Source organism: Gallus gallus, chromosome 3 (assembly GCF_016699485.2).
Source record: "Gallus gallus isolate bGalGal1 chromosome 3, bGalGal1.mat.broiler.GRCg7b, whole genome shotgun sequence".
Lineage (NCBI taxonomy): Eukaryota > Metazoa > Chordata > Aves > Galliformes > Phasianidae > Gallus > Gallus gallus.
This window is the reverse complement of record NC_052534.1, coordinates 62,189,882-62,205,156: the sequence shown is the minus strand read 5'-3', so window position 1 is coordinate 62,205,156 and position 15,275 is coordinate 62,189,882. Positions and strand designations below refer to the sequence as shown.

The following is a 15,275-nucleotide window of genomic DNA, read 5'->3' as shown; positions in this document are numbered from 1 at the left end:
AGTGGCTAAAATAGAAGAAAACAAGTAGACATTTCCAATTCTTAAACATCAAAAACAAGTGCTCTGACTAAAGAGCAGTGCTGCCAGTAAGTAATAAATTTATGAGCAAATCAATTAGTTTCTCTGAATTTCCTATAAAATTGTTTTTTGTTTGTTTGTTTTCCTCCTAACAGCTAAACTTTGAATTCATTCCTATAACTAAATAGCCACGAGATGGTCTTTCCAAAGATGAGCATTACATTATTTTTGAATGCAATGTATATTTGGAGGAAATAATGGTTAGAAGTAATCATAAAGTTTTGAGGTAAAACACATTATCACTAATAGGTATTATGTTTCTTTCCCTCTCCCCACTTGATGCAAGGAGGGAAAAGAAAAAAAACCCAACATGACAGTCCTATAAGCTCTGTCTGTTTTTATCCAAAATCATGACATAGTTCTATTGTTTCATTTTATTATTTCACTGAAGACTTCTCATGGCCAGACCCTAGAAAGAATACCTAGCAGTTTCACTTGATTATTTTTCTAGTTGGTAGTGTGTAAATTAAAACATAACAGTAATGTATCTGCCTTTCAAGTTGGAACTGGTTATGAAAAAAGAAAGTCTTATAAGCATGACTTAGAATGATCTACATTCATTTCTTCAATCACCAACTCTCACAGTCCATCAAAAAAGAAATGGTTGAGCAAGGAATTCTTGCTATCTCAATAAGCTCTTCCATCATTGGGCCAGTTAACAATCATATTAACAAACAATCTTTGAGCAAATCAGAATGTCTGATGGCATTTAACATTAGATTAAGTCTGCCCTGCTGTTCTGACTACCATCCCTAGTCTCCTGTAGCAGTCTGGCAATGTTTGCCTACAGCATCTCAGCAGTTATTGATCTTGCCTAGAATCAAAAAGATTATTCGTTGATCCCTCTTGAATATAAACACAAAAAAAAGCAACTATGGAGTGAAAAGACTGAGCACAGTCTGACTGATGTTTGCAAGAGATACCCTACAAGACGCAAATGCTGATGAGAAGGCCTGAGTTATTCACAACTTTTGCATAATAAAAGGAAAAAGATCGGAATTGTCTGTATTCTCTGAATAGTGTTTTTAAGAACAAGTAGGGAAAATAGCATCCTTTAAGAAACGTCATTGTGAGCTGCTGACTTTGTTCTGCAGCTGTTGGTTTGAAGAAAACAAAAAAACATTTTTAAAGAAAAATGGAAGAGAATGAATTTCACAGCATTTTCTTATCACACAGTGATCCTGAGGATCCACTGGACTATAAAATTATCTAGCCATGCTTGCAAAAATTAAGGACAACATGCCCCCCAAGGAAAAAAACACAACTTTAAATCACGAGTAGAACAGAACCAGCTTCCAAAAAACGACTAATGTCGTTATCTTGTTTAGCCTACAAAAGTAGATGACAGCCTAGAGGCTGAAGAAAGCAAACAAACCAGACACATCCAGTTCTTCAGATTAATAGTTACAGAGTCATTTGGTAGTTCAATGTAACTGATTCATGAGATGCAACAGAACTGGCCCACGATGCCAGAAGGAAGTTTGGTTTTTAACGAATCACTAGTTGAACAGATTATCAAAGTCAGGTGGCTGAACAAGCAACCAATGTCACAGATGTAGATAAACATAAAACCAAGTTCTTCAGAATACTTTAACTACCTCTTGACCTCTTACATATTATGCATTACTAGAAAATTAATTAGTAAGATAATAGCAAGATAGCAATAGAATAAGGGGGAATGGTTTTAAGCTCAAGGAGGGAAGGTTTAGATTGGATGTCAGGAAGAAGTTCTTTAAAGACAGAGCAGAACAGGCTGCTAGAGAGGTTGTGGATGCTCTGTCCCCATAAGTGTTCAAAACCAGGTTGGATGGGGCCTTGGGCAACCTGGTCTAGGACCAGATCTGGAGGTTGGTGGCCCTGCCTGTGGCAGGAGGGTTGGAACTTGATGATTCTTGGGGTCCCTTCCAACCCAAGCCATTCTATGATAACTGACCAGATAACACCTGTGGAAATACAAAACTAAAATATTTATTGATGAAAGACCTCTAATGTAAACAGTGAGCTAAGGAACTTAAATCTACTGTTTAAATATATCCTACAGTATTTTTTCATTGAGAAAAGCAACACTGGCACTAATAATACTCCTCTCTTTACTCTTTCAAGTCTTCAGTGAAGTGATTTTGTTCATCTCCTTCCAGTTTTTTGGCTTGAGAAAGGTTTGCAAATTGCCCATTTCTGTGTATTTGGCCTTATATTTACCAATTCAAGGAGTCATGATAGCTCCTTTTAGAGGTGATCACCTGCCAAATGCCAAAATTCTCTTCTGGCATCAATTGTACTGGAAGTGGCTCAGGATTTTTCATGCGAACATCTTTTCCAAGTTCCTACTCAATAATTTGCACATAGTGTGCAAATACAGTCTGTGTACGGCAGAGAAAAGCTTTTGGCGTAGAAGAGACTCAACTGTTGCATTTTTCACAAACAAATGGCATACAAATAGCACAGGATTCCTACAGTTTCTAGAAGTAAAAACCTCTCCTTAGTTTTCCTTGGTTCAGATTTCTGTTGTTTGAAAAGCATGATCCTGACAAAAACAAACAAACAAAAAGTCCAAAGCCAGGCTAATTAGCACTTTCCATAAATTGATCCCATGAGTTTATGCTAATTTAAAGCCAAAGAGCTTTGCTTGTATCTGTTTCAGATTTGATCTGCTGGGCAAGATATATTGCTAAATCCAGAAGAGACTAAAAGCATATCTGTCTTCTGTAGCAAAGATGCCATTATCTGTACCTATTGTTGAAGGCATAAAGAACATGCAAAAATAGCAATAATCTCTGCTTCTGATGTGAGGCATTCAATTTCCTCAATGACTTGAAGCTCAAGGACTTGCATGTGGCAGAGAACGTGGTGTTTTATAATGACTCTCTAATCTGATCATTCAAACAGCCAATTTAATGGAATCATAGAATCCCTAGAGTTGAAAGGGACCTTTAAAGGCCATCTAGTCCAACTCCTCTGCAATGAGCAATGACACGCACAGCTAGATCAGGTTGCCCAGGGCCTGATCCAGCCTTGGCTGGAAAGTCTCCAAGGATTGGTCATCAACCACATCTCTGGGCAACCTGCTCCAGTGCCTCACCGCTCACCCTGTAAAAGATTTTTTTCTTATATCCATCCTAAATCCATCATCTTCAGGCTTGAAAACATTTTCCCTTTTTCTATCATCAAAGACCCTGCTAAAGAGGCTATCCTCTTCTGTCCTGTAGCTCCCTGTACGGTCAATAAGCACACAGATGTCATACAGTATACAGAGAAGTTAGGCTGGTAAGATTTCCACGTTAGAAAAGACAATCAGATATAAATGAAGAGTGCTCACCAGTGTTGTAGGCTTGTAAAACCTCCACAAAGAGCGATCCCCAGAAAGAGATCCATCCTCAGTGGCAGTGAGCCCTTAAATGGGGCCTAGGAGAGGTGGAGCCTGGCTCCACCCCTTCTGGTCACACAGGCAAATTGCCTTCACCTGTGCTCCCATGGCTGACTCAGTCCTTGCCTCAGGTGATCAATCAGTGGTTCAGGCCGTGATTCAACAGTTCCCATACACTCCCCTTTAGATACTGAAAGGCCACTATCAGGTCACTGTGGAGGCTTTTCTCCAGACTGAACAGCCCTAGCTCTCTCAGTCTGTCCTCATAGGAGAGGCATTCCATCCCTTGAATCATTTTTGTGGCCCTCCTCTGGATGCACTCCAACTGGACTATGTCTCTCCTGTACTGAGGATTCTGCATTTGGATGCAGTACTGCAGGTGAGGCCTCACCAGCACAAAGCAGGGAGGCAGGATCACCTCCCTCAACCTGATGGCCATGCTTCTTTTGATACAGCTCAGGGTACTGTTGGCTTTCTGGGCTGCGAGGGCACATTGCTGGTTCACATCCAGCTTCCCATCCACTAGTAGTACCCCCAGGTCTTCTTTAGCAGGGCTGCGCTCAATTCTTTCATCCCCCAGCTTGTATTGGTAGCAGAAGTTGCCTCAACTCAGGTGCAAGATCTTGCATTTGGGTTTGTCGAACCTCATGAGGCTCACCTGGGCCCTCTACTCAAGCCTATCTAGGTCCCCCTGGATAGTATCCCATCTCTCTGGTGTATCGACTATGTCCCACAGCTTGATGTTATCAGCAAACTTGCTGAGGGTGCACTTGACCCCACTGTCAACATCATTGATGAAGATATTAAAGAGTACTGGTCCCAGCACTGACCCTGTAGGACAACACTTATCACTGATCTCCATCCAAACCCTGAGCTGTTGATCACTACTGTCTAGGCTTGATCTTGTAGCCAGTTCTTCATCCACTGAACAGTCAACCCATCATATCCATATCTTTCCAATTTGGAAAGAAGAATGTATATCAAGGGTATGTCCAGTACCTGAAGGGGGCCTACAGGAAAGCTAAGGAGGGACTTTTTAGAAGGGCATGTAGAGACAGGACAAGGGGAAATGGTTTTAAACTGGAAGAGGGTAGATTTAGACTAGATATTAGGAAGAAATTCTTTACTGTAAGGGTGGTGAGACACTGCAACAGATTGCTTAGTGAGGTTATGAATGCCCCCTCTCTGGAAGCATTCAGGACCAGGCTGGATGGGGCTTTAAGCAACCTGGTCTAGTGGGAGGTGTCCCTGCTTATAGCAGTGGTTGGAACTAGATGATCTTAAAGGTCCCTTTCAACCCAAGCCATTCTATGACTCTGTGTTGTGGGGTACCATGTCAAAGAAGTCAAGATGAATAGATGACATCAGTGGCTCTTCCCTTTTCCATCGATGCAGACACCATCATAGAAGGCCACTAGGTTGGTCAAGCAGGAATTTGATGACGTTTAACCTCTTCCTTGAGTGTGGTGCATACTAGAAGATCTTTCCAGCATCTCTCAACAAATGCCATGACATCCTGGGGTAAATGTAAGTCTTCTACTGCAAAGAACTGTTTCTTTTCTTAAAGTTCAGCAACAATAGAAAGTATGACAGCAGTTTCTCCCCAGGATAGTTGCAGTTTTCAGAAGTACTCCTCACATGCAATATTGTTAGACAAAAGAAGGAAGCATCTTTTCTCAGAACACCTCTCCAACGTATAACTATTCCACATTCCAAATCCCATGAGTTCATGTAAAAAGATTGAGGCTGTAACTAATACTGATCCATTTCACTAATTTCTCTCTCCCTCTCTCTCTCTCTCTTTTTTTTTTTTTTTTTTGGAGGAACATTTCCCAATTTTACGATATACTTCAATTTTTTTAATATAAGTATTTTAACTTTTCACAAAAACATACAAAAGTAGAAGGACTAATTGAGAAAGTCAGATTTGGAAATCTGATGGAACACCTTTGTATTTTCCTGTAGAATGAAAACCAGAGAAATCTGCTAGTTATACTTTTATCCTCTCCAAGCTAATAAGGAGAGGAGGACTACTTAACTCCAAACTTAATGAAAACTAACCTCCAGATCAGAGTCAGTCTGTGGAGGCAGAACACAAAATGGAATCTTAGCTAATCATATTACTATTAAGAAAAATATATAATGATAACAGTAGCTAAACATTCTGAAATACAAAGATGAGGAAATAAAGAGTTAATACATGTCCAGAGGAAAATGAAGGTGCACAGTATTTTTACTTTTCTGGGGGGAGTGGGGAAGGGGAGGAGGTGGTGAAGTCAGTTCAAGGATTCGGTACAATTTCTTACTTATTACTTTTGAGTCATCTAACTGAACTTTTATAATTAATACATTCACAAAGAGAGTGAAATTTTCCATATTTCTGATGTAGCCTAGATTAAAGGAGGGCAAGCTAATGCCCCTCTATTGCCCCTGTCAGCATCAGCTGAGATACTTTGATGTTGCTTTCATTTACATAAATAAGTCAGACTTTTGGCTGTAAGCTTATGTACAGACATGATTCTTTAGATAAAGATAGCATATTTGCAACAATGTTAACACTGCTTGTAACCAGTTCCACAGAGCCAGGAGTATTGTATTTAACCATGCATTGTAAATTTTTAATTAGATTTTCAGAGCAGGGCAATCCTACTAACTCTTCAGACAATATGATTTTACTCTTACTCAGCTTTATTATTGAAACTGCATTTGGTGCTGCAAAATGACAGAATCGAATACTGAGATAAATGAAAGACAAATATCTGTAAATTTCTTTGCAGATACGTGGTCTCTAGACAGACTGTTAATAGCATAACACACAAAAAATTCCTCTTCTGGATCTATCTAGAATTGCTGCTCAAAAGGAAAGCACCCACGCTACTACTACTCACAGACATGCCTCTCTCCAACTGTTCTACAGAACTGCAAACAAGTGAAACTATGGGAATTGGTTGAGAGCCAAGTCCTCAGAACAAACAAACGAGCTCCCTGTCAGTTCTATTTAATAATATAGCTCAGGTGTTCATGTCAACCACACCAGCTGTTACAATCAGATATTACTTAGCTCTCATTATCATCCATTCTCCTGTTTAACACTCTACTACCTTTGGTATCCAGCTATGGTAAGTCTGGAAGTGAGCGGTAATTTTTGTTTAAATCAGTGAAATGAGCAATAAAGTGTTTGTTTACTTATTTCTAAAGACATTAAACAAATGCAAAGACATGTCAAATAAGTTTGTCATTAGGCAAACCGAGTTGTTTTCTTTTTTCCAAAAGAACTCTCCAAGCACACAACGTACTTCCAGTTGTGCAAAAGAAAATCCCTTATATGTGATTAAGAATAAATATACTTGTCAGTTCCAAACTCATGCTTTTCAGGTCCAAATCAGGGCTCCTGGTTTCTTTCTCCTCCTGGTAGAGGTTTACATATGGCAGCTGAAAGAGGTTTTCCCCACAGCTGCTTTGCCCTTCCTGCCCTGGGTATCACTGCTATGAGTATTCATGCTAATGACAAACAGTTCAAAGAGAAATGTACTTATGTTGAACTTCATCAGCTAACAATTTACTGAACTGATGCGAGTTGCCACTGTTTTCACTTTCCATTAGCACAGTATGTAAGAGCGTTTATTATAATGTACAAAAATTGTTGGTGATGAAAAAAAGGTTCACTTTGGTACTGCTCAAGTTTTGAAAGAGAAAATTTAAGTTTGCGCTAGGAATCACTCTTGAAGAGATTCTTAAAAAAGTAACCCTAATACACTGTTCCAGTACTGGGATTGAACTAGATTACCTCTTGTGATCCCTTCCAAGCTGAATGACTCCAGCATTCTATAAAATATGGAAACATAAAATAAAATCATGATAAAAACAAATCATCAAGATCATTTCAGAGCACTAAAGGAACTAAAATGTAACACCACTGAGATATCGATACTGATGCATCATTTATAGTAGCAGCAGATGGATGGGAAGCAGCAAACATAACCCACATCTTAAAAGAACGCTGAAGAAAAGTACATGCAATAGAAATCTTTTACTTTCTACTAAAGAGGGATTTATACTGCCAGTCTGTGAAGAGGAAGAAGAGTGGCATTCACACTGAAGTAATCGAGCTGATACATGCTATGCCTGAAGTTTCGAACGGCGCCAGAAATCAAGTTTCCACGACATAAGAGGAAAAGTCCTCTTGTTAATTATTGTCAAGTTAAGCGAAGGGACACAGAATATAAAACATGGTAAATTCTCATACTGGTGAGATAGGATCCCCAAGGTATCTATACTAAAACTCACATTACGTGATTGGCAGAAACAGATACCTTTGTACAGGTGGAAAACTTAATCCTCCTGCTATTAAGACTGGTAAATCATGAATTATATGTTGGTGGGTTTTTTTGTTTGTTTGTTTGTTTGTTTTTTAAATGGAATTTAAATATTCTCCATGAAGTGATCCATCTACAAAAGAAGGGGAGCCAGATAAAAATAGTTACAGTTAAATGGTGGAGAGTGTCTAAGTACTATATTAAGTCAGCAACTTTTGTGGCCAGCCTGGCAAAAGCAGCTCTGACTCAAAAGAATCTATATCCCTATACTGCCAGAGTAGTTAAAAATCTGTCACATTTCTACTTCATGTCACAGAGAGAAATAGCAGTATAAACATCAAGTTGATCAATATCAACTTTATTTTATCATCCTCCTGTGAAGACAACTGTCTTTACTCTCAGAAAAGAGGATATATTATGCAGGAAGAACAACTGCTGAATCCAAAATATTTTAAATTAAAAAAAAAAAAAAAACAAAACAAACAAACCCAAAACATTCCAAACAAACAATTACTCATCCCATTCAGAAAAAAGAAAAGCTCCAAAGGAATCAGAATTTACCAGCTGGATCTAAAACTCCTATGTTCCTTATTCATTTCAGAGCACGGTGGATTTACTTAAGTAGTTAGGACTTACAAATTGTTACAAAACATACAATATGTTGCAGCTTTGGATCATTACCCATGGGAATGTAATATAGAAGTACAAACAATAATTATTTCTGTCACTTCTTCTAATGAAGCATAGACTTCTTTAATTAAGATGTTCATAAATGAGTTTTAAATAGTTAAATGAGCTTTTAACTGAGAAAGTTTAATCCACCGAACAACCTGTATGTGAGTGGTTCCATTCCCGTATAAATGCCCACTGATATAATAGATTAAAGAATGATGTGGGAGCAACCAGACTCTGGCAACATCAGTCCCTGTTATGCCTGTCAGCAGCACCAGTGGAGGACTGACCAAACAACATGGGAAAATACACACTGCTGGATGGTTGGTCTGCCATCAGAATAGCTGCATCCAGCTCTTCCCATATGCAGCAGCTGCTTATTGCTTCAGTATCTTAGACTTAAAAGACAAATCAAGAAATCTCTCCACATCTGAAAAAGCAGAGGATTTTTAAGAGATACATGAGGAAGCATGCTGATACTCTCTCTAAGTCACTATGACAACTATTATTTAGGAACGTCATTCTGTCTCAGATAGGAGATTTCTATCAGAGTAATGAAGAACACGTACTGTCTTGGACAGTGTCTTTCCCAGACTGCAAGGGCTCAGGACTCTCTCTAATCATACGTATCAGCTTTGTGTTTTTCTTTTGTTAATTACTAGAATCATTATTAGATTAGGCATTAGTATCCAATATCACTAACATTCCAATGCAAAATGTTCCACTTAATAATGCATTATGTGAAATAACTTCTTTTATTCTAAATGCTTCCTCATTTCATTTGTACAGTAGTTTTATTTGAACATCAGTGCTGCTACAAATCCAGACCCAGAGATGATAGTAAAACTATCACTGTAAAAGTGAAGGAATAGTTGAGAAGCAATGACTATGTGTTATTTAGGAGAAACAATATGCATTGATTGAAAGTGAGATTGCACATTAACAGACACAAGATAGAAACCATCAACATATAAATGAAATCAACAGCACTGATGACAAATGGTTCAGACATTTCTTGGCAGAGAGTTGCAATTTTATTTAAAGGTTCGCACAGTCCTCCACCAACTCTTGTCTGCCAAGAAATATTCTCTGTTTCTATCACAACCAGTTAATTAAAACATACTGGAAAAGCTCCCATTGCGAGGAAGCTGTAGGTTGCCATGAGGCCTGCCATCAGCCTCCTCTTCTCTGGGCTGAACAAATCAGGGGACCTCAGCTGATCTCTATAGGTCTTGGCCTCCAGACCCTTCACCATCTTTGTTGCCCTTCTTTGCATGCTAATATTTTTATGTCCTTCTTACACTGTGCTGCTCAAGCTCTTTCCTCTGCTGTCTACATGAGTCAGATATCATCCTTGAACTTCTTCTCATGAAAGGGGTTTCTCATAGTGAGAGAGAAAAGAATATCTCATCTCAGATGCTGCACAATAAAGAGACTGTGGTTAGAGATCTCCAGGAAGGGGACTGATTGTAATATTCTAGGAAGCTTTTGGTCACTCCTTAGCAGCTGCATGAATTCACCTTTTACCTCAGCAGAGCTGGAAATACTTAATTGTCTTTCCTTTATTCTACATTCCTCGCTTTGACTAAACTAAGGAAGTGTGCTTTTTTGTTTCGTTGTTTTTTTTTTGTTTGTTTGTTTTGTTTGTTTGTTTGTTTTAATTAGCATGCCTTTAGAAAAAGCTTCCTTCATAGAATCATAGAATCTTTTGAGCTGGAAGAACTTTCAATTCTGAAAACACCGTTAGGTATGCTTGTTTCTGGCTGCCAAATGATTTCCTTCAAGAGCCAGAGAAGTAACATTGAGTAAAACAATGTTTAGTAAATGAGAAGTCAGCTACTAACCACCTCTCAATTTTTTTTTTCATTGATTGAATTTGAAATAAGTCTAAGTGCAAGTTTTTTCTCAGTAAATTTTAAAAGCTAAAATATGAACAATTGTATATTTTAAAATATCAGTGTGTTTTCAATATCATCTAAATTCAGAATAGGATAATGAGAAACAAATTGTAAGTTTTTTTAGGCAATATTGTCAGCAAAAAAAATGTCTCCTCATAACTGCTTTGTCTTAATCACATAACCCAATAGTACCTCCTAAGATAACTTTATCACTATTTTAAATTTTATTGCGTATATATTGTTTTTTATTAATATTTAATGTTATTTAAAGTAACAAGTTCAAAATACATCTTTGCCTAATATGTGGGGATTTTGCAGATGACTGAAAAGTATACATCTTTAGGCTTTTGTGGAGTTACTGCCAATAATTGATTCTTCGTACAGAGCCTACTTTAGCAGGGGCGCTGGACCCAATGATCTCTCAAGATTGCTTTCAACTCCTGCAATTCTTTGATTCTGTGATTTGGATTTAATGAAATCCCAAGGTAGATTCAACTTATGGATAAAGAGTTTTAACTTGTGTTAATCCCACAGAAAAACACTAGTATAATCTACAGACAAGGAAAAAAAAAATTACACTAGTGTAATTCAAGACTTGTTAAGTGCCAAACTAAAATTTTCAAATGTTATAGTTCCTGTCACTTAGTATAGCCTTCACTAAATAAGTTACAGAAATAACTGTATTTGCTAGACAAAAAGTTCTTCTTTATCTTCTCTAAAAACCGTGACAAGTGTTGTGACAAGACCTGTAAAACTAGTTATTAAGAAGACAACAGAAATTAATGGGATATTAATGCTTTAAAGGCATTCACATGTAAGTATACATAAGCACACAGTTATCTTCTCTTTCTTAACATGTCTTTTCTGTGAGAGTCGGTGCTTCCAGCTTCAGGAAAGCCAACAGATTTGTCAGAGGTGTAGTTTATATGAGCTAAAGGACATGCTCCTAAATGATTTGTGAAGCAGATACTTGATGTGCCAAATCTACCACTTCCACAGCATAGCGGCATAGAGGCTCCATAATTACACACTTCAACACTGGGCTTCAACGTGAAGCCCAGTAGGAACATACTTAGAATAGTTTCAACTGAGGGAAAACATTAACACTTAAACAAAGTTAAAGCCTAAAAACTTTAATACAAATTAACAGTAATAGAAGCAGTAAGAGCCATTGGACAGGTTTTTACTGTATAAGTCATATTTTCAAAGGTCTAAATAAGTTTAACCCTGAAAAATAAAACAGGTTGCTAATCCGAAAGTATCTATCAAGATGATGACATTTGAAATAAACCATGTAAAAATATCTTACCTCTTCTCCTGAAAGATAGTATGCTGAAAGTAGTCCACCAACAAAACGGATGTTCACTTCGAATACTGAAATTTCTGCATTCTGGTAAAATAAACAAACATAGAATTATTCCTTGATTTTTTTTGTAAGAAAGATTCTCTCTGCTACAATAAGTTCTGATTATATTTTCATAAAGTGGTAATTCCAGCTACAGTAGAAAAAAAATCTTTTAATTTTTAAGTGCATGCACAGGCATTAAACCAGAACAGTAGATGGAAAAACACAAAATACGTAGGGAAAGCCAATGTTACAACTTGCAGCATTTTAAAGTGCTTCCTTGTCTTCTTCAGTAAAATATCACCTCAATTATTCTCATACAGTTTATCTTTTTATCTTTTCCACTTAGATATGAGTCACTGTATAAATCCACATATGCGAGCACTTCCAGCAACTGCAAGCAATTCAGAACTCGCACACACAATATTCTCTCAGATCATTCGTCCCACGCTACCTCACCTCACACTGTCTTGTTTCAGACACCATATTAGAAGTTCTTGGTCAGAATGTTGTTATCAAGAATATTTCTACTCCATTCTAAATGCAGGTTATTCTAAACTGGGACTGGTAGGTAACGTGAAAATGAGTCAATTATCTGTAATCATGGCATACATTCACTAGGAAGGAGATGATCTTTCACTGCGATAAAGACAGACCTTACCAAGCTGGCCTGGTCTTTACCGATAACACAGACTGCCCTTGTAGTCACTTAGCAGTAGATATTCCGCCATTACCTCACTCAAAAAGCAAATGCTTCTCTGCCTTTTAAAATATAAATCTAAAGGAAGATTCCCATGATCACTACCTCATCCTATTCTTGACCAAATCAATTCTAGTTCTATTCCAATGTACAACATACAGTGGGTTGTGAGAGTAAGGGTAGTGTGGTTATGTTGTGGTTGGACTTGATGACCTTGAAGGTCTTTTCCAACCTGAGCAATTCTATGATTCTATGATTTGATCCATCAAAGAGACATTTAGTTGAAAAACTAGTCTAGTGAAGCTTCTTTATTTCAGCTTTTGAATGTCATACTACTTCTTATATTTTTGCATTGCTGTAGAAAACTGGCACTGACCTGTCAATCTTCTAAGCTTTCAGGTTCAAAAATAAGGTGTTTGATGTTCATGTGTTCTGAGTTCATTTTACTTCTATTGAGTTATTTTTCTGTTTTCTATTTCCTGGCACACAATATAGCTGTATTCAGTAGAAATCAATGCATAGTGGAGCTGCAGTATTTTCTTCCTGCTTGTAGGCTTTCTTCTCATTTATCTAGTTATTTTACTTTTCTCCATTTTAAAGGTTCAGATGTCAATCTTAACAGGAGAGAAGAATTTGCCCCCTATTTTCTATGGATTTAAAATTCTAGCAGACTACCTTAGCAGATGAAAACAGTGCTAAGTTGCTTGTTAGAAATATTTCTTCAGTTTTCAGTATGCAAGGCACTTTGTTCAAGTGAAAGTATCTAAGCACATTACAAAGGGTTGTTCAGTGTCTCATCAGCTGTACAGGTACAGACTTCAAAAAACACTCACTGACTTGCTAAAAATGCTTGTTCACTTATCATTAAGTGTATAGCTTCTCCTTTAAAATTGCCTGTGCAGCTCCTTCTCTAAAAACTGAGAATATAATTTAATTCATAGAATCCCCCTGATCTATATATAATTCATATTGTGTGTGTATGCACACACACGTTATTTTTTTATACACACAAGTGAAATTCAAATCATCAAAGTCACATAGCTCTGCCTATAGAAAGCACACAGCTGACATCACGTGTTGAGACTGCCAACTGAGGAGGTTTTTCTAGTGTACAAGACTGGTCAGAACAAAGGGCTTTTTTTCCTAGTTTATCTATCTTAAAGGTACTAAAGCTCTGTAGATTCTCCTTATTTACTCCTTTCACAATATTTGTCTACTTACACTCTTAGGACTTAATTTGTAATTCAAAAATTTATCTGATATTTCCGCTTCCAAGTGTTCACTCTGTGTCAGTGAATCCAGCAAGATGTAGAACAAAACACTTGTAAAACAAGCATTCAGTTCAGCTTTAACTAGTGCAAAATTTCTATGCACTTTTGTTTTTAATCATATCAAAGTACATGGTTAACTTAGGGATATAAATACAAAAATATTTAAAAATCCTCTAGAAATCTGAACTAACTAGTACAGCTGTTCAGCTACTAAGCCAGATACCTATGTAGGAACATAACTAAGGATGTTTATGTTAAAGAAATCCAGTGCAGAAAATAGCTTGTAGAGAGCTGGTCTGACTTCAAAAGGGCTGTTCAGAATAAATGATGATTAATAGTGTGGCAGGGACGGCTCTTCCTTGGAACTTGGGCTGCCCTTAAATATCCCTTCAAGAAACTCCTATGACTCGTATTTTGCTTGAGAGACTGCTTCAGAAATTAAGATTCTTTCCATTACAATCCTGAGCTTCGGCGCAGGCCAAAAACTTTTCTTTGATGTGGGAAAGTTGAAGCTGTAAAGAGGCAGGTATTAGACAAGGGAATGAGTTCATGAGATATCTCAGATAGTTGTGTTTCCTACAAGAACTGAATGAAATTAATGTTTGATTTGATCCATGTAAATTGAGTGATATATGAACTGAGTATTTTGTCTCTAGAACCTTACATTCTACCTTCCTGGATTCAATATGGACATTTAAGTCAGAATTTCTGTGGTCTTTCAAAAAATGCAAAGGCCTGTTAGGAAAAGGTTAGTATACACACACTGACATCTGCATCTAGAATTCAGATATAGACAAAAAGAACACTTTGAATATATCCTTGTATAAACTAAGTTGGAAGTGACCCACAGGGATCATGAAGTCCAAGTCCCAGCACCACACAGAATCACCCCAAATTCAAGCCCCGTATCTGAGATCACCATCCAAGTGCTTATTGAATTCCAGCAGCTTGGGGCCATGACCAATGCCCCGGGGAGTCTGTACCAGCGCCCAAGCATCCTCTCAGTGGAGAAACTTTTTCTAATACCCAAACTGAACCTCCCATGACACAGCAATGTGAATAAAGATTTTACTATTGAACCTCAAAGATTAACTGCACTGTAATCCTGCATGCTTGCTGAAGTGTTGTTCTTACAAGACATTTCTTGAAACTAATCATTCTTTAATGTTAGCAGTTTTCCAATACTTCACTTGCACACATCCTTGACCCTTTGTTCAAAATCCTCATCTGAAACCTTTACATAAGACACTGAAGCAGACATGATGAATGAAGTGGACAGGCATTTCATTAATGGAAGATTTGAAAGCTGTTACATTTCATAAGGTAGTTACTCTTAAACTCATATACCAGGCTGGTAGTATACCTGGAAATCACAGAGATTATAGCAATATGCAAAATGGTTAGAGTTTGTGTAATTCCATATCAAAGAAAAATTTATCACTAAATGGAAAGCTCACATGAAGAAGTAGTCTGTCGGGAAAAGTGAACTTGTCTGAATTTTACTGCTATATAAACTTCATCCATCTTTTTGGTTTGATTTTTTTTTTTTATTACATGTTTAAAATGCTACCACCCTAACCATCACTCTCTTTTCATATTTTTAATCATAACTCACATACAGTATGCACAAA

General features: G+C 37.4%; 1 protein-coding gene across 2 annotated transcripts in view; it reads right to left on the bottom strand.

The window, feature by feature from the left end:
- Positions 1-15,275, bottom strand: part of MAN1A1 (mannosidase alpha class 1A member 1) — a 144,775-nt gene that overhangs the window by 73,685 nt on the left and 55,815 nt on the right. For both annotated transcript variants that reach the window (XM_419762.8, XM_040698627.2), the window contains exon 4: positions 11,638-11,718. In XM_419762.8, coding sequence (XP_419762.6) covers positions 11,638-11,718 — 81 coding nt within the window. The remainder of the gene's footprint in view (positions 1-11,637; positions 11,719-15,275) is intronic.